General features: G+C 34.4%; 1 protein-coding gene across 1 annotated transcript in view; it reads left to right on the top strand.

The window, feature by feature from the left end:
* The window catches only part of DIAPH3 (diaphanous related formin 3), a 584,600-nt gene that overhangs the window by 148,796 nt on the left and 409,962 nt on the right, over nt 1-25,842 (top strand). The window contains exon 5 of the mRNA XM_037800254.1: nt 16,930-17,060. Within this exon, the coding sequence (XP_037656182.1) occupies nt 16,930-17,060 (131 nt within the window). The remainder of the gene's footprint in view (nt 1-16,929; nt 17,061-25,842) is intronic.

The raw sequence follows: 25,842 nt of genomic DNA on the forward strand, positions 1-25,842 counted from the left end.
TACTGAAGATAGTAAATATAAGTTATTTTAAATGGCATGTTTAAAATCTAAATTAAAGATTTAAAAAGCATTCAATTTGAATGTACTTGTCTAACATTAGAAATAACATAAAGCATAAAAATTAGTAAAATTGAAAATTATTTTTTAATAGTTTTAAATTATAGAATTCATATATCGTGGTCCACAAATCTTAAATGTACCACTGGACAAACTATCAGAGTTAGTAAGCCCGGCCATATAACCAGTGCTCACCTTGAGCAAAAGGATAATACCAGCAAGCCCAAAGGTCCCAGTCACTAACCTTCCTCCTCTCTAATGCTACAGATTAGTTTCTTCTAATTTTTTTTTTATTGTATTTTTAGACTTAGAGAAAAGTTGCAAGAGTGGTAAAAGGAATTTCCATACCTAGACTCATATTCCCCAAATGTTAACACTGCTCTATCATTTCATTTCCTTGGTTTATCATTTAATTTCTCTCAACACACACACACACACACACACACACACACATACACACAGGCACACACAACTTTATTCTGAACTGATACTAAGTTTCAGACATGATGCTCCTTTATCCCTAAATATTAAAGACTGTAGTTTAAAAAAACTAAGGATGTTCTCTTTCATAACTACAGTATGATGATCATAATGAGGAAATTAACATTGATATAATACCTAATCTAGACACCATAGTATATTATCTATTGGCCATATTAAAATTTTGCCAATTGTTGAAATGATATCCTTTATAGAAATTTTTTTAAAAAATTAATTTTTTTCTAGGCCAGTATCAAACCAGGGTCCATGTTACACTTAGTTGTGATGTAAATTTCCTTTAATCTGGAATAGTTTTTCAGTCTTTTTTGCCTCTCCTTACTTTGACATTTTTGAGTTCAAGCTCATTTTTTTGTAAAATGTCTCTCAATTAAGGTTTGCTGATGTTTTCACATGATTATATTCAGGTCATATACTTTTGGTAAGAATACGATGTTAGTGCTGTTTTGTCTCTCTCAGCACATCATATCAGGGATCACATGATATTTTGTCCCATTACTGGGGATGTTAACTATTCATACTATGTTAAGATGGAGTCTGCCAGCCTTCTTTCCCAGAGTTACTCTTTTTTTCTCTTTGTTGTTAATAACTATCTTGTGGGGAGATAGTTTGAGACTGTAACTATTCTGATTCTCATCAAACTCTTACCACTTGTTTCTAGTATCCGTTGGTGATTCTTAATTGAATCAGTTGTTATGCATTTTGTAAAATGGTACTTTTCCTTCTATATTTACTAGTTGGAATTCTACTATAAAGAAGAGCTTTCTCTTTCTCTCATTTATTTATTAGTGTATGTTTGTAGATCAGTGTGGAAAATGAATTCTTATTTTATTCAATGTGTTATAATTCTTTACCATCCTTATTTGTTTTTGTATTTAAGTTATCCTAGGTTTGACCAGTAGAAACCCTTTCAGACTTGTTCCATTGTGTTTTTGACATGTCCTCACCATTCTCTGAGTACTTCCCTTATCACCTGGCACAAGATTATCCTGATCTTTCGTAGCTCTAGCCCTGGGCCAGCCGTTTCTTAAGGAGCTCTATTTTCTTTTAGTGGAGAATCATATTTAGAAACCAATATCTGAGTGCTAGGTCTACTAATGAGATGTCTTTCTTTCTAGACCCTCTCACGAAATATGTATGACACATGCATGTGTACATTTATATATATGTATATATATGAGACACATGGATATACATGTGTGCATATATGCATATGTATGGACACACATGCTTCTATATCTGTGTATAAATGTACCTATATAAAAATGTATGTATAGCCATATATGGAAAAGAAATGATATGTGTATATACACACACCAATCTATATATATTTTCTATCTAACAACAATTTCATTCTGATACCTTCAATTAGAGTCCAACACTACAAAGTTTTTAGTTTTCATTCTAGCTTTCTGTATTTTCATATTTTAACTAATTTCTCTGCCATTATGATTCATTTCAATTACAGTTTCATTTGTTTTGGATTCATTCCATTTTATGTTTTTCTTTCTATCTTTCTTGAGTTTATTTTAATTTTTTTGAATATATGAAATATCAACATGGTTACAAAAGTCAGAACTATATAAAAAAATATACTCTGTCACTTGCCTTTTCTCCTTTCTATGGAGTTCTCAATCCATCTTTTCTACCATCTGCCCCCTGAAGGTAACCAATCTTGTTAACTCCTGATTATTTCTTCCTGTGTCTTATTTGCACATATGATCAATTATATGTGTATTTCCTTAGTTCTCTTTCTTTCACAAACAAAAGGTCATATACTATAGATATTCTTTTTACACTTTTTACACTTAAAAATATTTCCAGGGAATCATGCCATTTCAGTTCATAGAGATAGCCTCATTCTTTTTTATACTGCATGTTACTCTGTTGTATGGTTCACCATGGTTTATTTAATTACTGTTCTATGTGTAGACATTTAGATTGTTTCAAATATTTTGCAATTACAAACAATGCTGTAGTATTTTGTTATTGGAAATCTTTACAGAGTAAATTTCTAGAAGTAGAATTTCTGTATCAAAATGTAAATGGGTATACAGCTTTGTTAGATATTGCAAGATTCCCCGCTATAGGTAGTGTACAAATTTGAGTTTGTTGGCTTGTTGAACTTTATTTAAAAATACTAATTTTGATTCGTTGTAATTAGGTTGTCTTATAAAATTGATATAGAACAATAAAATGGAAACATGAAATAACATGTATTTACTTTTATGCTAATTTTTTAATGCAATAGTTTTTTTTACTTTATCAAAAAAATTAAAAAAAATTCAAACAAAACAAAATAAAGGATTAAGAAAAACAAATAACCTAAAATAACTACATCGCTTCCAACATGATCCTACCATACCCAGGAAAGTTTGCAAACCATAATCATTCCTTAGCATTCCCATAACATTGAGATTACCCTCAATAGCTTATCTGTTCTTATTAGATTACTGTTCCCCCTTCACTAGTTGCTGTCTGTCTCTATGTCTCCTGCACTCTACAATACAAAATATTTATTTCAAATTTTTTCACAGAGTTCACGTTGGGGTTAACACACTATATTTCAGAAACTAGAAGTTTATACAAAATAAAACTTTTATGCTTCATGTCAAGTCTAGGGCTGGGGGCAAAAAGTTCATATTAAGAGATTTGTGAGCTCAGTATTCTTGACCTTACTCTCTGGAGCTTGTAAAAATTAAAATGGTAGAAAAAGGTTGCTCAGTAGTATCATAGTTGTTTGATGAAAATTAAGTTTGGGGGAGTGCCCATGTCAGAGTATGTCAATGAATCACACTTTACCTATCGACTGTATTATGTAGTAAAGATGTAAATGATTTGCAAAATATAAAAGCCACAGAAATCTCATCTCTACAAAGCAATTCAACAGTATATGTAGTATTGATGATTTTAAATTTTCTACAGTCACTTTTAACAGCAGTTTAGGGGGTGTGTGGCACAGAGAAGATCATGAGACATTAATAGATATTAAAACTAACTCTTAACAAGTTAAGAAAAATTGCAGTAACTTTAGAAAGAAAATGGAGAAGAAAAGTTTTGTACTTTCAGTACAAGATTGTTAAGAATATGTTAGCAATTCCATAGATAAAATAAAATATTTAAAAAGTGGAAAAAAAAAACAAAACTAAAAAGGTCTCCATCTACAAATGCTACCTATTTTTCTTTTTTTTGTAAACTAAGGATTATGGTTCTAAGAAACTAAATATCTTAATTATGGTTTCCATACCCAAAGCCTGAGTGATCTTTCTGAATCCTAGGTCTGATCACATTCCTTGCCTGCCTAATTCCTTCCAACAGCTCCTCTTTATACTTTACATTTACAGTAAATAAAATCCAGGCTCACTTAGGTCACCATGCGCCAATGGGACCTGTTTTGTGCCTGCTTCTCCAACTTTACCTCCTCCTGCTTTCCTGCCTTGAGTACTGTAATTTCTACACCACCAGTCTTCCTTGTGTTTATGTATCACTCTAATTTCATTGCCATATTGGGGGCCTTATTTGTTAAATAATCGCTGTTCCCTTTGCCTGGATGGGATGCTGTGATCATGACTGGCTCTATCCTCTCCTTCAATCTCAGATCAAATGTTACCATCAGTGACACCTTCCTAGGTCAGCTTCCTCCTCCGCCATGACGCTCTTTTACATATATTTTACCTTCCTAATGGTATTTATCACTATGTGAAATTGTATTTCTTGTTGTGTGTATACCTGTGCATAGTCTGCTTCCTTCCCTCTTAAAATGGAGTTTCTGGAGAGCAGGGACCTTATCTGTTTTGTTCCTCACTGTATCCCCAACACCTAGAATAGTGGGTTTTCAGTGACCTCTCATCAAATGAATTAATGAAATTCCTTCTAATGGAAATGATTTACATCTCTGTTTGAGGGTTTTCCCATCTACCAGTCATGTGGAAATGAGCAGAGGGAGATTCTGTCCTCTGGATATGGGGAAAAGTAGTTGACTTTTGACAGTTAGGAGATCCCCCTCTGTTCTAGTTTGCTAGAGCTGCCATTATGCAAAATACGAGAAATGGATTGGCTTTTATAAAGGGGATTTATTAGGTTACAAATTTACAGTTCTAAGGCCATGAAAATGTCCAAATTAAGGCATCAACAAGAGGCCATCGTCACTGAAGAATGGCCGGTAGCATCTGGAACACCTGTCAATTGGGAAGGCATGTGGCTTGCATCTGCTGATCCTTTGCTCCCGGGTTCCATTTCAAAATGGCATTCTCCAAAGTGTCTCTGGGTTTCTCTTAGTTCCTCTCTCTCAGCTCCTGTGCAACCCTGCTTGTTCTCCCAGGGCGTTTCTCTCTAAGCATCTCTCTTAGCTTCTCCAGGGCAAACTCTGTGCTTCATCTCTTAGCTTAGCATCTCAAAACATACTTCTCTTTGCATCTTCAAGCATCTCCAAGTGTCAGACAGCATCTGGGTCTGTGTTGGCTCTTAGCTTCTCTCTTAAGTACTCCAGTGAACTAATCAAGACTCACCCTGAGTGGGTGGGGAATGTAGGAAAACATTCCAGTGAATAAAAGGGAGGCTGTTTAGTATTGATGGATACTGTTGAATTTCTTTTATTATTAGTATGTTGAATTTCTCTTATTATTTCAAGTTATTTTCTAAGTGTCCAAAATTAGTGTTGGATCAATATGTATATATATTTAAAAGTAGAGATATTTTAGAAATTAAAAGTGGTGGAGTGGTGGATTTTCTGCATTTTATCGTATTTCTTTGTAAATGTATTTGGTAATAATAAACTTTTAACATATGCTATTTTTAATGTACAGTAAAAGCAGCTTCCACAATTATAGGCAGAGTTCTTGGCACACAATGCTGCTCATTAAATGTTTATTCAAAAAATGTTAATAAGGAACTCTTTAAGGGAATTCCTTAATACACTTTATTTTGTTGATGAATGCATCTTCTGCTGTGCTTTTCAGCTCTCGTACTTCTTACTATGAGTTTGCATAAAATCTTCTGTGAATAACTGATTTTATTGGCACTGGGAATCTGTTGGAGTTATAAATGTTCTGAAAAAGAATAATTCATATTGCAATGACATCTTAGTGTTTCTGTTGATTAGTGACATTAGAGATGCTGGAAATCATTTGAAAAAAGGAAGAAAATTGTTGCAATGCATTTTAATAGCAATATACGTGATAGTAATTTAGATTATAATTACCCCCTTGGCAACAACTGTACTTACTCTTGTTTTGTATAATGCTGACTCTGCTGTTTTCTTAAAATATTGCCATTATCAATGCAAACTATTTCTTTAAATAGTCTTCACTTTGTGTCATCTCATTCTTCTTCACAGGTTTCATCAGCTGAATAGGTACCAGGAATCCAGAAATTAAAACACTAAAGAGGAACTGAGGCAGTTAATTTATGGTTACTGACTTAAATAAAAACACATGGAGATACAGATAGGCACATGTACCCACCCATGAAGAATGCATGCATGCTCTCACATTACTGAAAGAACTCAGGCTTTTCGACTATTTTGGTTTTACGTTGAGGGAATTTTTCTTATATCTGTAATGTACCTGTTAAAAATTACTGAGTTCAATGTGATTGGGAAAGCCATATGGACCACACTCCCCTTTGTCTAGTTTATGGATGGATGAGTAGAAAAATGGGGGAAGGAATCAAACAAACAAACAAAGGCACCCAGTGTTCTTTTTTACTTTAATTGCTGTTTTTCACTTTTGTTATTTTTGTGTGTGTGGTAATGAAGGTGTCAGGGATTGATTTTGGTGATGGATGCACAACTATATAATGGTACTGTGAACAATCGAGTGTACGCTTTGTTTTGTATGACTGCATGGTATATGAATATATCTCAATAAAATGAATTTCAAAAAACGCAAAGTAAGCATTCAGTAAAAGTTAATTATTACTTTAAAAAATTACTGAGTTAATGTCATGAAGAAGGAAGGACTAGAATCTAGTAACTAATTTTGCAAAGAACAAATTGGTTTCAGTCTATTGATATAGTCCCCCAATATTTTGATTTTTAATCTCTAGAGGCTATATATTTTAGGTCTTCATGGTAAAAAATGCTGGTTTCTCTTTACGGATTTAATAGTGAATTTTAGAAATCACACTATTTACAGTTGAGGCTGTTGCATGGTGAATTTTGGTAGAGGCTACTTTTTGGGAAGAATAAGGTATGGGTTGATGAACTGGGTAATCGTTTACATTGATTGGAATAGAATTAAAGAGAATAATTTGGACTCTTAATTGATGTCCGAGGCCATCGAGGCAAACTTTTGTTTAAATTTAGACTCTCTACTAGGCACACAAAAGAAGGTTATTGCTTTGGCCCACATTGACATTATGCTATGTCATCTTCCCATAGAGCACAAAGGCTTTCTAGATTTAGTTTTCTGCTTTTATTATTTTTAAAATCAAGTCTTTGTTAGATAGTGGATTCTCCACAGTTATATAAAAATCATTTGATTATTTGAGTAATGAAAGAGTCAATTCTTCAGTACTTTCCACTGGTAACTGGAAACATGATGTATTCTATTTTGCTGTGGAAATGGCATTCCAGATTACTTTGCAAACAAATAAATGAGATACAGTCGTCAAGAAACATACAGTGAATATAAGTTTTGCACCTGAACTGAGATCAAATGTAGGCATTGAGGCGGGGACAAAATACTGTGTTCTTAGACAGGTCAAAGAAAATGGTTGCTATTACCTTTAATAATTACATAGCAAAAGAAAGAATATTTGGTTCTAGAGAAATAGAAATGGGAAATGTGTATGTGAAAGTGTATTACTTTTTATATCTTAAAATACATTTACTAAGGAATATGACAAGAGCAATATGTGTACTTTCTTTCTATCCTGCATTTGGTATTGTAGAATAAAATTTACCAAGGGATTAAAGAAGATTTAAAAATTATATTGGATAAATATCCTCCTAATTTTTGTGATGTCAAACAGACATCCTTATCTCACTAATGTGTTTTGATACTACAGGGGATAAAGCTTTCTAAGTATTTTCATCTCGCTAATGGACTCAGATATGCAGACATGAGTATCCTCATCACCCTCTCTCCCCCTACTTCCCACTTCCTTTGAAGTTGTGTAAAATGAAAGATACAAGAAGAGCTGTGCTTAAAAGGAATATTTCTGATTATTCATGTAATATTTTCTCCCTGCATTTTCCTGTTTTTCATACCTGTATTTTGATAGTAATACAAAAGTGGGGAAATTGTGCTGAAAACTAATCTCCCAATTATCTAGTCTATTTCCTATATCTTTAATTGGAAATATTCATTTCGTCTTTTGGAATAGATTCTTCTTTAATGACTTTTCTTCTTCTCCTCTCTTATTTTAATCCTTAGTCTATATATACCTTCCATTTTACTGTAATCTCATTCATTCATTGAATGCCAGGCATATTACAAGGAACTGGCGATACAGTGTTGAACCAGGCAGAAGCAGACGCTGACTTAGGAAGACATGTTCCAGTGAAAAAGATGCCCATTAAAGATATGCTGGTGTATACCGCTAGACTCCTCCTTAGTCCTAGGAGATTTGGCTACCTAGCTCACTACTTTTCTTCTTGCTATGGCTGCTGTCATTGTCCTTGGTGACTTCATCATCCACTTAGATGATTCATCCAATATTCCACCCTCTCATTTCCTTGACTTCATCACTTCCAACGATCTTTATTTTTCCACCCAATCTAACCACCTATTACCGTGGACAGTAGAGTACCACTTCTAAATGTTTCAAGGATATCTTTCTCTAATCAATATCTTTCCAGCTTTCTCAGTCTTCTCACTTTAAGACTTCTGTAACCCCATTAGAACTGCTTCTCCATTGACTGCCATATTTTCATATCTATCATCTCCTTTACTCCAACCATTCCCTCAGTTCTTTCCTTATCCACCTTAGACCCCACAGACCTTTACTGTCTTGCATAAGCCATCAGCTCATTTGCCTTTCCATCCCTTCATTCTCACTTATATAAATTCTGCTCTTGATTGAATCAAGCTTTGTACGTTCTCTGCATCTTGCACCTCAGCACAGCATGTATCTATAGCCATGATGACCACTCTTTTCGGAACAACTACAGTTGATAGGCGAGCCCTTAGCAGTGCTCATACATTTTATCACATGACCCTTGTTAGTGCATTCACTCACTTTCTGAAAATGATTGCACTCCTTTTCTTCTCTTCTCGTTATTCCAGTTCAGCTTCCTCACTTTTACCTGATTATTTTGCTGCTTCTTTCACTGAGAAAGTAGATGTAATCATCACAGAACTGCCATACCGTAATCTTACCTGTGCCGGTTTGAATGTATTATGCCCTCCCAAACACCATTACATGGAGATGTGCACTACCCAACTGTGGGTGACGACTTTAATTGGATAATTTCCATGGAGGTGTGGCCTCACCCATTCAGGATGGGCCTTGATCAGTGGAGCCATATAAATGAGCTGACAAACAGAAGGAACTCAGTGCAGATGAGAGTGAACTTTTGAAGAGGAGCTATAGCCAAGAGCGACACTTGGAAGAAAGCACAGGAGCTGCAGATGAGAGACAGTTTGAAGATGGCCATTGAAAGCAGACTCTTGCTCCAGAGAAGCTGAGAGAGGACAAATACCCCAAGTGCAACTAAGAGTGACATTTTTGAGGAACTGCAGCCTAGAGAGGAATGTCCTGGGAGAAAGCCATTTTGAAACCAGAACTTTGGAGCAGACGCTGGTCATGTGCCTTCCCAGCTTACAGAGGTTTTCCGGAAACCACTGGCCATCCTCCAGTGAAGGTAGCCAATTGCTGATGTGTTACCTTGGACACTTTATGGCCTTAAGACTGTAACTGTGTAACCAAATAAACCCCCTTTATAAAAGCCAGTCTATTTCTGGTGTTTTGCATTCTGGCAGCATTAGCAAACTAGATCAATACCTTAATCCTCTTTATCACCAGATCTGACAATCTATTGGAATTTGTTCTCTTAAACTTTGAATTTTGCTCTTTTATCAGAGATAAAGTCTACCTGCACCTTTTAAGGCCAACCCCTCCTCCTGTATCTTCTTTTGTAAACTGAATGTATATGTCTTGGTTTACTAGACTGCTGATACCAATACCACCTTATCAGTTGACTTAATATTAGGAATTTGTTGGCTCATGGTTTCAGTGGCTAGGAAGCTTGCTTCCTGCTGGGGTTGATAGCATTCTGGCTGACTGGCTGGGTTCCTTGGCCTTTTTTTCTTATACTGATGTATTCTCCTTTCTCTTTTGGCCTTGGCCTTCTCTGACTATTTTTGAATTTCTTCTGCTTATAAAGGACTCCAGTAGTCCAGATTAATATCCAACCTCATTCTGTTGGGCCACACCTTAACTAAAAATAACATCTTCAAGAGATCCTATTTACAGTGGGTTCATAACTACAAGAATGAGAACTAAGACCAAGAACATATCTAAATTTGGGATACATAACTCAAGCCACCACAGTATGTTCCAGTCTTTCACCCATTTTTCGATTGGGGTGTTTGCCTTATTACTACTGAATTGTAGGGGTTCTTTAGTTATTCTGAATACAAGTCCTTGATCAGATATATTTATTGTTGGGAGAGGCAGTCTGCCATGGCCCCTGGACACGCTTGCAAGTTCTTGCTGGTACCTTGCATTGTTGCAAGAATTTTAGAACTTGCTTGTCAATTTCTGCAAAAATGCTTGCTGGGATATTGATAGTGATTATATTGAATCCATAGATTCATTTGGGGGAAAATGGACTTCTTAATAGATTTCTTAATAATATTAAGTCTTCTGATCCAGAACATGGATTTAGGTCTTCTTTAATTTTTCTCCACAATGTTTTTTTTTTGTTTGTTGGTTTGTTTGTTTTCAGATCGTTCCTTTCTTTTGGTAAAATTTTCCCTAATGATTTTGTTTTTTGATGTTGCTAAAAATAGTATACTTTTAAATTTCATTTTCCAGTTGTTGGTAGTGTTTAGCAACACAATTGATTTTCATATATTGTGTTTTATTCTGTAGCATTTTCAAAAATAGATTCCTCAGGATTTCATGTAGATAATCATGTCATTTACAATTACAGACAGTTTTGATCTTCCTTTCTAATTTATATGCCTATTATTATTATTATTACTAGAGCCCTATTGCACTAGCCAGAACCTCCAGTGCAATATTGAGAGAGCTGATATTCTTCCTTTGTTCCCAATTTTAGAGGGAAAGCATTCAGTTTAATCAATGGGGACATTTTAGTAGCTGGATGACATTATGGATGGGGATATATAATGTCCCTTCTCATTGTCATTAAAAAGAATGAAAATATTACTGACTTTTTTTGTATGCCTGAACTCATTTCTTTAGGGACTTTGCCTTAAGGACCCCATAGAGTGTGTATTCAGTTAGCCGCCATTTCATGGAATGGCATCTTTTGGTTCAGTCGAGTTTTAACTGTATTTAGAGGACAGGTGAGTAGAGGCTCCGCTGGTCAATTACATCCGTATCTTTCATAACAGAAGTCAAATGGAATATTGAAAATTTACAAATTAAAGAAATATCAGAATAAGCATGTTATTTAGATATATTAAGTAGCTATCAGAAAAAATAGTTAAGGGAATTAATAGCGTTTCCCTTTGTGAAGCACGGCTAAGAGGTGGGGCAGATGGTTCTGATTCAAAAAAAAAGATTTTTTAATATCACTTATTTTTATCCAAATGTATTTACTACTTTTTAGTCTAATATTTAAGAAGTATTTACTACAAAGGGCTTGCCAATATATTGTTGAAAGAAACAATCCATTTATTCAGTTGTGGTTTGATCCTACTGAAATCATAATTATTTCAGTAATAAATTTAGAAAGGGATGCAAGAGATCATTTAGTTCAAACTCCACTGATATACGTTTGGATAAAAATATTGACCTGAGAGCATGTGCAGGAAACTTGAACATTTTATGACAGCAAGAAATTGTAAGGAACCTTTATGCCTAAGAGGTGGGGAATAGTAATATAAGTAATGATCTGTCATTTACTCTGTAACCATAAAAAATTCATACTCTTAAAAACATATTTATTGATATTGGAATTTGTTAATGAACTATTGCTCAATGATGAAAATGGCTTGTAGAACAAAATGAATCATATAATATTTTCATAAATATATGTATTGAAGTATGAAATATGTAGACTGTTATATATTGAAAATTATTTGTAGAGAGTATTATATGAGAAAAAATACTTTAAATGGAAATATCAAATTACTAGTGGTCATTTTGAGCCACATTTTTTTTTCCTAGTGCTCTTTGTTTTCCGAATGCTCTGTATTGAACAAGCAATTATGTTGGTAATTTAAGGAAAAAAGAGTCATTGGTGAATGCCATGCTGGCACAAGTTGAATATATCCTACCATATTCTCTGAAGTAAAACTTGGATGTTCCTGGTCAATGCTTTCACTATCCCCTTTCAACTTTTTCTTTACCCTTTTTAATTCTCTTTTAAGATTTTGCCAGTGAATTTTTCCTAGTAAATTATCACTTTACTATTGATGTGAATGAAAATAGCTTGCCTTCACAGCACTAATTTGTTTTGCATTATAGGAAACATTTCTTGAACAGCATTTAGCAAATTAATAAAAATCAAAAGAAATTAAAATATATATACTTAATTTCCTGCTATCCCAACTAATCTACTTTTGTTTATAAATGTGCAATTCCTTTCCGTGCCCTTGAATATGTAATCTGTAAATTAAATAGATAAAATTCTGGACTTTTCTTCATTGTTAATTCAGCATCCACATCATTTCCCATTTCTACTAGTTCGTACCTTCTCATCTCTTTGCTTTTAATCTCATAGTAAAAAAGTCCTCCCAGTGACCTTTTTCTCAGATATGTGTATGTTTCTTTCCTTCACCTCCTTCAGCTCTCTCTTCAAACACTCTAATGTGAGGCCTGCAAACTTTCCGCTATGAGACCTTTCTTGACCACTCAATTTAGAATTGTGTCCCTACACCATGTTCCTTATTCCCCATCCCTGCCTTTATTTTTTTCCATAGTACTGCCACTATCTATAACACAGTGTATTTTACTTCTTTCATTTTTTGCCTGTTTCTCCCTACTAGGATCTCGTTCCATCCAGGGAGGGATTTTTGTCTCTTGTTCACTGCTCTGTTTGCAGCACTTGGAAGAGTACCTCGCACTTGGTGGTCACTTGTTAGTGTTTGTTGAATAATGAATGAATTCCAACACTTCTGATCCATATTTTACACGGCTGCCAGAGGGATCCTTCCAAAACTCCCCTGGGAAAACTAATTGTAGAACGGTGCTCTTTATGATATGGCCTATCAATGTCTTCTGTCTTTTTCCTTGCCATTCCCAGTGTGCCCTAAGCACACACATAGTACACTCTTTTACTTTCCCTCTTCAGTTGTGTGAGTCTGTGTATGTGTGTGCATGTGTGCACGCAAGCTTGCATGTGTGTTATGTTTGGGTCTTGGGAGGTACTCCCATTGTAAATCTTTGCCTCCCTGACTCTTATTTGCTTTTCACATGTGACTCAGGTTTCCCTGGTCTGCTCTGACAAGTTAGGTGTTCTTCCTTTGGGCCCCCTTGGTATGATTTTATAGGAATTAGACTACACTGAAAAATCATTTCCTAGCTTGTGTCCCTCTTTCCAGACTTAGGTTTTGTTAATCTCTGTGTCTACAGTGCCTAGCTGGGTGCTTAATGTCAGTCAAACGAATTGATGAATTACAGCCTTTCCTATGTTGAAGTATTAATTTTTTTAATATACTTTTACATATATATGTATATATTTTTTATTGAGATTGTTTATATACCGTACAACTATCCAAAGATCCAAAGTGTACAATCAATTGCCCATGGTACCATCATACAGCTGTGCATCCATCAATGCAATTAATTTTTTTTTCAATTTTTAGAACATTTTCATTACTCCAGAAAAGAAATAAAGACAAAAAAAGGAAACTCAAATCCTCCCACATCCCTAACCATACCCCCCTCCATGATGGACTCATAGTATTGGTATAGTACATTTGTTACTGTTGATGAAAGAATGTTAAAATACTACTAACTGTAGTATATAGTTTGCAATAGGTATATTATTTTTTTCCTATATGCCTATTATTAACTTCTAGTTATAGTGTCATACGTTTGTTCTAGTTGTTAGAGAGATTTCTAATATTTGTACAGCTAGTCATGGACATTGTCTACCACAGGATTCACTGTTTTATACATTCCCATCTTTTAACCTCCAACTTTCCTTCTGGGGACATACGTGACTCTGAGCTTACCCTCTCCACCGCCTTCACACACCTTTCAGCACTGTTAGTTATTCTCACAACATGCTACCATCACCTTGTCCATTTTCAAACGTTTAAGTTCACCCTAGTTGAACAGTCTGCTCATAATAAGCAACCGCTCCCCATTCTTGAGCCTCGTTCTATATCCTGGTAACTTATATTTCATGTCTATGAGTTTACATATTATAATTAGTTCATATCAGTGAGACCCTGCAATATTTGCCTTTATGTGTGTGTCTTATTTCATTCAATTTAGTGCCCTCAAGGTTTCTTCATCAACCCATTTCTTTTGAGATGGTTTTGTTCACATGCCATACATTCTGTCCTAAATAAACAATCGTTGCTTCCTTGTGTTGTCACGTATTTATGTATTCACCACCTTCAACACAATCTATATAAGGACATCTCCATTTCTTCCACAACGGAGGAGGAAGAGTCAAAGAAGGCAGAGAGACAAAAGAAAAAGATAAGAGAAAGAGAGAAAAATAAAACAAAACAAAATAAAACGACAGCTAGAAAGCCACAAAAGGAAAGATAGCATTAACCTAAACTAGAATAGAGTCAGACAACATTACCAATGCCAGGAGTCCTATACCCTTCCCCTATTCTCCAACCCCCCATATGCATTTAGCTTTGGTATATTGCCTTTATTATATTAAAGGAAGCATAATACAATGTTTCTGTAAATTATAGTCTCTAGTTTGCATTGATTGTATTTTACCCTCAATCCCGCCCTATTTTTAACACCTTACAATGTTGACATTCATTTGTTCTACCTCATGTAAAAACATATTTGTATGTTTTATTACAATCGTTGAGCACCCTAGGTTTCCCTGAGTTACACGGTCCCAGTCTTTATCATTCATCTTTTGTTTTGGTGACCCACATGCTCCCAACATTCCTCTTTCAACCATTCTCACAGTCATCTTTGTTCACTGTACTTGCATTGCTGTGCTACTGTCTCCCAAAATTGTTTTCCAACTCTCTTACTCCTTTCTTTTCCTTTCTGTCTGCAGTGCTTCCTTTAGTGTTTCCTGTAGAGCAGGTATCTTGTTCACAAACTCTGTCATTGTCTATTTGTCAGAGACTATTTTAAGCTCACCCTCATATTTGAAGGACAGTTTTGTCAGATATAGGATTTGTGGTTTGTGGTTTTCCTCTTTGTATCCTAAATATATCACCCCACTTCCTTCTTGCCTCCATGGTTTCTCTTGAGAAATCCACACCTAGTCTTATCAAGCTTCCTTTGTTTGTGATAGATCATTTCTCTCTTGCTGCTTTCAGGATTCTCTCTTTATCTTCGATGTTTGCTAATCTGATTATTAAGTGTCTTGACATAGGCCTATTCAGATCTGTTCTGTTTGAGGTACACTGCACTTCTTGGATCTGTAATTTTATGTCTTTCATAAGAGATGGGAAATTTTCATTGATTATTTCCTCTATTATTGCTTCTGCCCCTTTTCCCTTCTCTTCTCCTTCTGGGACACCAATGACACATACATTCTTGCTTTTTGTTTTGTCCTGAAGTTTCCAGAGACGTTGCACGTATTTTTCCATTCTTTTCTCTATCTGTTCTTTTGTGTGTAGGCTTTCCAGTGCCTTGTTCTCCAGTTCCTGAGTATTTTCTTCTGCCTCTTCAGATCTACTGTTGTATGTTCCCATTGTGTCTTTCATCTCTTATGTTGTGCCTTTCATTTCCATAGATTCTGCTGGTTGGTTTTTCGAACTTTCAATTTCTACCTTATGTATGCCCAGTGTTTTCATTATACGGGTCATATCTTTCGCCATATCTTCCCTAAACTTTTTGAATTAACTTATTATTAGTTGTTTCAATTCCTGTATCTCAGATGAAGTGTAAGTTTGTTCCTTTGACTGGGCCATAACTTCGTTTTTCTTGGTGTAGGTTGTAGTTTTCTGTTGTCCGGGCATGGTTTCCTTGGTTACCCAAATCAGGTTTTCCCAGACCAGAATGGGCTCAGGTCCCAGAAGGAAGAAATATTCAGTATCAGGTTTCCTTGAGGGTATGTCTTAGAAAATTGGTACACCCTGTGATGCATCAGGTTATGTGCTTTTCTGCCCAGCAGGTGGTGCCTGTCAGCCTGTAACTTCAGACTGGTGTAAGGAGGTGTGGCACATGCCTGTTTTCTCCCAGGCTCTGGGGTCTGATTCTGAATGGAAGGCGAGTGGTAGAACTGGGCCCCACCCCTTTCCTCTTAGGGAAGATAACCCCACTAGGGAGAGGTCATTAGCATTTGAATGGACTCTGCCTGTGCTATCTCCACCCTTGTCTGGGTCAGAGCACTGAGAACTGAAAATGGCTGAGGCTTTCGCCACTGAGGTGAAAAAGGGACAGAAGGCCCCCTTCAGGACCAGTCCATGGCCACCCTCCGGCTCTCCAAGGCCAGTCATCACCAAAAGCCTCTGTCTGCATGTTGGGGATTCATAGCTCGTAGAGAGCAGCCCATGCTTAATTAAAACTCCAGTTGGACCTCAGCTGAGCTATATTCACTTGCTGGGAGAGTGCTTCTCTTTAGCACCACAAGGCTTTGCAGCTCAGACTGTGGGGGGAGGGGGCTCCCAGCTTGGATCCACAGTTTTTACTTACAGATTTTATGCTGCGATCTCGCACATTCCTCTCAATTCAGGTTGGTGTATGATAAGTGGATGGTCACATTTGTCCCTCTGCAGTTATTCTGGATTTTTTACTAGTTGTTCCTGGTTGTTTATTAGTTGTTCCAGGGGAACTAACTAGCTTCCGCTCCTCTCTATGCCACCATCTTAGATCCTCTGCTCTTGAAGTATTAAGACTCATTTCCTATTATACACATTTAATTGCTCCCAATGGCGTTATGGATTTGTAAAAGCAATTATTTTAATTTGAAAACCTATTGATCTTAGAAATTTATAGATTTATACATAGAAGGAAATTACTCCCCAAAGTTACGTTCAACTTTTGATTGAGAGATAAGATGAATTTAATTTTTATTATTTTTATAGGTAATCTTCACTCAGGATAAGTTAATAACTCTTTTTTTGACCTGTTTTACAGGGAAGTCTTAAGCGTAGTCGACAGATCTCACCTCAGGAGTTTATCCATGAACTGAAAATGGCACCTGCAGATGAGAGACTTGTCACATGCCTGGAGTCCCTCCGTGTGTCTTTGACCAGTAACCCTGTCAGGTAACTCACCTGTCTGAACAGAGCATGCTATTGAATTTGACAGATGTCATCAATCTTTCACTTTTATTTACAACTTCCTTCATGGTACCTTTAAATAAAAAGCTGGTATACCTCAACAACTTTGTAAGGTAGACTTTAAATACATACTATTTATATGCATGAAGAAATACAGTCTTGGTAGTAACTTTTGCTATTTATTATTGAGTTATGCATAGCCTACAGTCTTAGAAAACTAATTCTTACATTGTTTTTCTTAGAACTATGAAAAACTTAAGGCGTTTTTTAAAAGAGCAATCATGTTTAGAAACTTTATTGAGTTAATGTGGCTGAGTTTCACTGTGAATTTTGGAATTGTATATATTCATGCTGATCCATGCTTGACATAGCAAGAAATGCCATCAATTAATTTTTTTTTTCTTTTCCTTTAATGGAAGTGATATCTTTGTAGGAGCCCTAGGCTAATGTCAGATTTAGCAAATAAAAATATGAATGCCCAGTAAAATTTGAATTTCATACATATTTATAGTAAAATATTATTTCTTGTGCATCTGAAATTTAAATTTAACTGGTTGTCATGTATTTCATCTGGCAACAATACTATAGTTTTCTTCACAAGTAAATTTTTAGACTTCTAGAATGGGATTAATTTTTGTTGCCTCTGAGAAATAACTGCATAGGAAATGTTAATATTTATTTATATATTTTAATAAACTAGCATATTTAAACTTGTTAGATTATTATTTGGTAAGACACAGACTTTTTACAAAAAAACCAAACAAGATATACCTCAAGTGTGTCATGAATGTTATAGTATCTAAATGGAAGTGTTGGAATCTCTTCAGAGGCTCTTTGCTAGCTCTGAATTAAGTAGGTAGCTAGTCTAGAGTATTCTTGAACAATTCAAGCTAGAAGTTGTTGTTACGAAATCTCTTGGTGATTCAAGGATCAGAGAATTTTGGAGTTGCAAGCAATGAGGGTAGATCACTTTTGGCTTCTCATTGTATAATAAATTTCTACATAAGAAAAAAAATATGCATCTATATATCCTGAGGGCTGGAATGTCATACTATAATTGAACATTAATGATATGTAAAATAATCTCTTCACATTCTCTCAGATTAGTGCTTTTTTTGAATGCTTCTGAGGTTTGGATATAATATGAAAAAATTCTTGACAGTGCAAGTATTTAAAAAAAGTCTTCAGATAATCTTTAGTGTATTTAAATTTTTAAAATTTTTCCTATTTTGCCATTTCCAGTTTGTTCTCTAGACTGTACAACAGTAGTTAGGTGCGAGACCAGGTATTTCACATGTCTTATTTGCTTCTCTTTCCAGGTATAGTGCTTAGCACATAGAAAGTGCTGTGTAAAGATTTGCTGAGTGAGTCAAATGATGAAGTTTTGATTTTAGCTTTATTTAGTCCTTCCTTATTGTTAGAAGCTGAGATTGGATCATGACATAAATTTATTTATTTTGCCAGTTATAGTTACATATGAAAAGCTTTGATTTCAGCTTAGTATGCACCTGTAAAATGTATTCATGTAAAAAATATTTATTGCGCACCTTTATTTTCCAAGTACTATCTTAGACGTGGGGCTTGAGTTTAGCAAAGGAGATCCAGGACCTATTCCTGAAGAGTTTAAATGTAGGAGGGAGGGTATTTTGGGGTCAAATGGGGAGACAGCTCACACTCATTTCTCAGTTGATCTGGCAGCCACTAGCCACTGGAAATATCATTCATTGTTTTTCAATGTAATGAGAAGTGGTCCCTTCATTTTACCTTTTCTTCTTCTTTTCTTTCTTTTCCTCCTCCTCCATCTTTTGAATAGATGGATATTGTAACAAAGAGAAACAAAATTGAAGTGTTATTATATTAAGTACGGATTTCTGCGTATTGCAATGGGTGGGATCATTTATTGTGATGTTACCTAAAAATATTGGGAAACGATGAGATGTGTTTTGCATTTGAACCTTATGAAAAAACCTCAAGTCCTGTGGATATTTCCCACCAAGTAGTCCTTTAATTGAAAAGTATAAAAAACCTTATCAATGGAGAATTTTTTTTTAAATCATGACAGTTTATGTAAAGAGAGAACTGAGAAGATACTTGAGAATATTTCTTCATTCAGAGCTTCAATTTGAGGAATGACAGCTGAAATGACTTGAAGTTATGCAAATGATCAAATCTTTGGGCTTTGTTTTGTAGTTAGTTACGATGTATCTGCTGATAAAGTCAGGATTTCATATCCTCTTGTTTATGTATACTATGTGACTAAATTCTAAGGGAAAAGACATTTTAATTTTTATAAGCTTTTGAGGTCATTGTTAGGACTGATATCGTTGAGTAAATCAGAGTTGAAATTCTTTAAAGTTGGTGAGTAGAATTGAAAAAAAATTTGAGATCTGAACATTGGTGGTTCTCCAGCACTGCTGGTTTATTTAAATCAAAAATCAAGAAAAAAAAGTAAAAAACAAAAAACAAAAAGCAAGAAACGAGCTTCCTCCCCCTATGCTCCCCTAGATATGCAATATTTTTTAGAGCCATTCATCAACTATTGAAACTGTCTAGCAATTACGAGCCATGTCAATCTTTTACTATTAGGATAGTAAATTATGTGAAAACCAGTGTATTACTTTATGATCCTCAAATCAAATCTTTATAAAGTTTTTCTGTTTGATAATGAGATTTATTGATTATACAATATTCTTGGGAGAGTTTCAAGCTAAAAGACAGTTTTATATTTGGAACACCAAGGAAAAGATTAACTTCTTTAAATTATCATGTATAACTTTTGGTGTAGCTTGACATAGTCAACAGATATGCTTGAGCCAATGAATACATTGAGGCTGAAATGTAAAGAGATAGATACTTACATCATTATGATTTATATCGTGCATTTATACCCCATATTCATCCATGTACATAGCAAACTAGTTCTTAGCATGTATCTTCATTATCTCAATTTGATACAGCTGTTAAGGGCAAGCTTTCTATCTCAGAAAATCCAGTCTTTTCAGGTCTCTGGGTCTAGTGATTTTAGGTTTTATTTTCCTCTAATCACAGTTAAAATTTGCATTTTGAAGTTTATAAGAAATATTCTCTCACCGAAGTTATCTTTTTGTTAGAAGACCTCCAAGGAGGTTTTAGAAGTAGGTTTGATTCAACTGATAAATACAGTTTCCAGAGAATCACTTTGAAAGGATTTTGTTGTAAAATGTGTATGTTTACTACAAAGGAAACATATACATATACAAGTAGCAAAGCAAACATATACATATACAAGTAGCTTTTGAATGTCATTATTCCAGTTAATGTGTCATTTTTAGAATCTAGGTTTTTTGCATCTCTGGAGTTAAAATCAAAAAGCAGGTGGAATAACTTGACTTTGGGGTTGACCTACGTTTTGTGCCATGTGTCACACGTGTGAGGATAGATAGAAATAGAAAAGCTTGTGGCAGGCATTGAGACCAATGTCGACATTGCTATCATATGATGTAGAAAAAAAAAAGGTTTTCAAGGACAAAATTTTTGAAGTTACTAATACTTTAACTTATTTATTGTATTATTTTTATAAAATATTAAAGTTAAAAAATACTTTGAATGTTCAAATTGAGTACAATTATATTCAATCAAATTAAACAAAATAATGCAAAATTCAAAATTTAATCCCAGTAATTAGGAATTCCTAGTTGCTTATATATAACGGTATGAAAATAATTGTTTTGCTTTTGTGGAAGTAAGCCTTTATCATATTTTGAGGCTTACATTTTCTGGTATCTTATTTTCTATGGAAATGTTCACTATTTTGAGTATAATTTTTAGTAATGTTGTGTTCCCTAAATAGTCTGAATAAATTTTAATTTTGAGAAAAAAGTCTTTGTCGTAACAGTAATACAAGCACCCACCTGACTCCTAACAAGGCTAAGATAGAGTATATTGCCTGTAACTTACCTTCTTTTGGATAGATTTTTAATTTCTAATTTCGTTTTTCCTCATCAACTAAGTTGGAAGATGTATTCTTTTTCTCATCTTATAATAGAAAAGAAATGTAACATTCATACACGCTTAAAAAGGAAAGTTAACACTTATGACCCTGAAAAGGGACAAAAATCATCATCTCTCTCCTCTTGAACCTAATACCTTAGCACCAATCACTCCTCTTGATTTTTATGCTAGTATTGTAAGATATTTTAATTGTATCTTTTTTCCTTTTTAATGTTATAAATGAACTTTTTAGTGCCATGATTGTTACTGAGTTATTCTATGAATGTGTGTTTATATATATGTATGTTTACACACACACATACTTATTCTTTTTTGGTTCTTGTGCTTTCTTTCTTGCATTATTTTCTGTTTGCTTTAAGTGTATCATTAAGTTCCTTAAGTGAGAGTCTGCTGATAGTAAAACACTGTATTTACCTGAAGGTGCCTTTATTTGCTTTTTCTTTTGAGGGATAGTTTTCTAGGGCATGAAATTCAGGGGTTTTATGTGTTTTATTGGCACTTTGGAGCTATTAATCTTTCTCTGGTTTTCATTGCTGTTTTTTTGAGAGGTTGACTCTTCATCTAAAACTCATTCCTTAGTAGGTAATCTGCTGCTTTTCTCTGGCTGGTTTTATGATGTTTTCTTGATCCATCATGTTCTCTAATTTCAGTTTTATGTGTCTAGATGAGATTTCTTTTTTATTTATACTGCTAGAGATTTGGGGGCCTCCAAATATGAGGATTAGTGTCTTTCATAAGTTCTGCAAAAATTTCACCCATTATCTCTTTTAATGTGTTTTTGCTCTGATTTTGCATGTTTTAGACTTTTTACTCCATATGCGACTAATTCCTAACCTGTCATTTTTAGTTTCCATTCATTTTTTTCTCTCTGCTGCATTCTGGGTATATTTTTCTACAACTTCTAGTTTCCCATTTGTCTCTTCATGTCTGCCTATCTGCTCATTCTTCTGTATCTACTTAACTTGTACATTGTGTTTAATTTCCATTGATATAATTTTAAATATTCTTGGAACTTTTTATAGGTTCTTTTTCCTCACTTTTTTTCCCAATCCTTTTTTATATTTCTATAAACCTGCTAATATTCTTATTCTATATTCTGTTTCTGTAATTTTACCTGAAGGCTTTCCAGGCTTAATGCTGGTGTTGGTTGGTTGTTTTCACTTTTCCTAATGATATTTGGTTGCTTTGTATGTTTCACATTTTTAGGCTGTGAACTATTGGAACTTTTTCTATGAGACTTACTTTGAAGGTAAATTTTATAGAATGAATTTATGTTTTTGTAACTACTGGGTGCTAGGGGCACTAACAACCTTGAACCCCCTTAAACTAAAATTACTTCCTTGAGGTTTTTATTGACTGCATAACCCCTTACATTTTGTCTGACTTGTATTATGTATTCTCAGAAGAATTTTCCTTGTTGTCTACCTTTACTGGATAAGTTTATTTGTAGTTTACCTTCCTGCTAAAAGTGTAGCCTTTTGAGGTTCCCACATTTTGCGGTATATGCTAGACTTGATGTTTGGCTCTGGGCTTTGTCTCTTGTCCCTTGCACCTTAAGCATCTATCACAAAGGAAATTTGGGATTTCCAGGTCTTCACAATGTGCTCTGCAGGTCAAATGGGGCTTGTGGGCTGACTTAACCCTCAGAATTCCTTTCTCTCTTTAAAATTTACTTTTAAAGATAGTATTCAACTTCTTTGTCACCTCAGATATGACTTTAAAACCATGTTTTAGTGATTTGTTGTTGCAAAGGTGGATGTGGACACATGGTTTAATATGCTGTCAGAAAACGAAATATTGAATAAGAAATTTAAATTATAAAGGCATTGCATTCATATGTCAAAAAATCCAAATTTCACTAATGATATAAATGGAAAAAGTCTTACTCCTGTCATTTGACCAGCAGACTTGCTGCTTAGAGGCAAATTCCTTTTAAGAGTTTCTCATGAGCTTTTGCCCCACATTTTCAATGCATATGATGGTATGTACATTTTTTGCTTTTTTAAAAAATCTTAATCTGCTGCTTAGTTTCATCCTAACAATAATGTTTTAATTTATTTTTATTCTCTCATGGCATATTTTGGAATTTTAGATTAGGCAGACATGAGATATAAAAATATTTAGAAATTAGCCTTGGTTAAAAAAAGTTTGAGAATTAACAATTTGTACAGATTTAGGTTGATATTAATGATGATTTCTGAAATGGATGAGACGAGTGAAGGTTTTTGTAGATGGGCTATATTATCATATTTCGTTTGTCTTTTCTTTTTCTCTTTTTAATAATGATGCAGAGAGTGGCAGGTGACTTTCTATACTTCTCTCCTGTGCTGTTCAATACAGTAGCCACTAGCCACTTGCAGCTATTTAAATTTAATCAATTAAAATTAAAAAGGAATTAAAAAATTCAGTTCCTCAGTCACTCTAGCAACATTTCAAGTGCTCAATAGCCACATGTGGCTAGTGGCTACCATGTTGAGCACCACAGATACAGACCACATCTGTGATTAAAAAGAATTTGTTAAGACAGTGCTGCTTGAACACTTAGTTTAAAACCTTAGTTTTTGCACAGAACCACTCACTTCTTTGACGATATTTACAGCATTATTCTATTCTCTATATTATATACAGGACTGTGGGAGCATACAAAGGGGAAGAATTCAAAGGTTAAAGATTATTTTTTCTTTAATTTGTTTTATTCGGATATATTCATATACCATGCAGTCATACAAAACAAATCTTACATTCGTTTGTTCACGGCACCATTACCAAATGGCACCATTACCAAATGGCATTCATCACCAAAATCAATCCCTGGCACCTTCATTACCACACACACACACAAAAAAAAGCAAGAATAATAATTAAAGTGAAAAAGAGCAATTAAAGTAAAAAAGAAAACGGGGTACCTTTCTTTGTTTGTTTGTTTTTTTCCTTCCCCCATTTTTCTACTCATCCATCCATAAACTAGACAAAGGGGAATGTGGTCCATATGGCTTTCCCAATCCCATTGTCACCCCTCATAAGCTACATTTTTATACAATTGTCTTCAAGATTCATGGGTTCTGGGTTGTAGTTTGATAGTTTCAGGTATAAAGATTATTTTTAAAACCTCCCACTGTGGCTGGGTATTCGTATGAAAAGAGTCCTAAGAGAAGAAATGAGTGGTCTCAGGGAGATTGCCTTCAGCAGGGAGTAGTGTGTCTCTGCAGGATCAGGATAGGGATAAGGGAGTGGGTTTTATACTAGCTACTAAAGAATAGAAAAGGTGAGGAGAGGAGTGTCTGACAGGCAGTGCTACAGAGTGTGTTCCTTGACTGGTGTCATTGTGTAGCCTATAGTGGGGACAAGGGAACAGCTGTGTGGTACACCATGGAAATCATAGAAACATCTCCTTTGGTAGGTTAAAAAATTAGGGCAATGCATGATTTTTATCAGAAATTCACTCATAGAGATTTGCTAACTTTTGTCTTTTATAAGCATTTTTTCAAGATTGTTTTCAAATAAGTCAAAAAGGGTAAGGCAGGATGCTAATATTCTTCCTTACCTCTTTATTTAGGCCCTGCCATATATCTTAGGGTATTTCTTATTTTTATATAAATTATTATTCAGAGGCCATAACTTTTATGACCCTTAATGTTGCTTATTAAAGAAATAGTTGTTGAAAATGCTAATTCTAGACCATTTTGATGTTCTTTCTAAAAATGCTTTAAAGGAATGAAATATTAATGAAAAATGCCTTGGAAGAAAATAACGATTAATGTTTTCAAATAAGTGCTAACTGGTTATGCTAAAGAGCAAGCCACTACTTTCCAGTGCTTTCAGCCTTTCCAATGCTGGTGTCATTCTCTTAGATACTTTCTCTAAGACTCAATTTTTATCTCTGGTAGAAGACTTTCTCTTTTGTATGCTGTTATTCATACTTCCTTTAGCTTACAGATGTATTAAAATGTGTTACAATTATTTGCTTTCAAAGTTAACTTTACCTGTATCTTAAAAGCTTTGACTTTGATTGTAAAGTTACCAATAAAAGAGAGCACATCAAAAAAAATAGTAATTGGTTTTAACAGAGAAATACATATTTTCTATACATAGTGAATAAGAGCTGTTCAACTCAATTTATACTTTACCTGGAATGTCCTAGAATTATAAAGTGCTTCAGATCTACTTAAAGTTTAAATATATATGTATTACTCCTAGTTAATTTAAAATAAAATATAAATTGCTGCTTGAAAGGCCATGATTGATTTTTTTTTTTTTTTAATATCCTATCAACACTTAAAGTCAGTCACACTGTAACATAGGGTCCAAAAACTTCATTTGTAAAAGAGCATTTTGATACTCAAGCACAGTCAAGGGAGAGTATGTGACCCCAAACTAATTATTTGGAAAGGTCATTTAAAAGACAACAACAAAATGTCGTTACACTGTAACAATTTTGGAAGAATACTGCTATTATCTCATGGATATAAAGATGAAATATAAGAAACTACCCTTGTTTTCAGTGATCATCATTTGTATTTTCTGTGAATGAAAACTTCACTGATAATAGCTATCACTATGAAGTTATTTGTTGAGTATTTTGGTTTCTTTGGCAAAGAAATAATTTTGCAATGAGAGAAATTATTAACTTCAACTAAAGTCTCTGGTCATTCCATGCAAAAAAACCCTACATATTTTATTTCTTAGACCTATTTTTGGCCTGGTTGCTGTTGTTCTTTCTTAAGAATTGCTAAGTGAATTAAGTAAAGGATTTTAAAATGGTGATCCTTGTTTTGGT

This window comes from Choloepus didactylus, chromosome 12, assembly GCF_015220235.1.
Source record: "Choloepus didactylus isolate mChoDid1 chromosome 12, mChoDid1.pri, whole genome shotgun sequence".
In the NCBI taxonomy this organism is placed as follows: domain Eukaryota; kingdom Metazoa; phylum Chordata; class Mammalia; order Pilosa; family Megalonychidae; genus Choloepus; species Choloepus didactylus.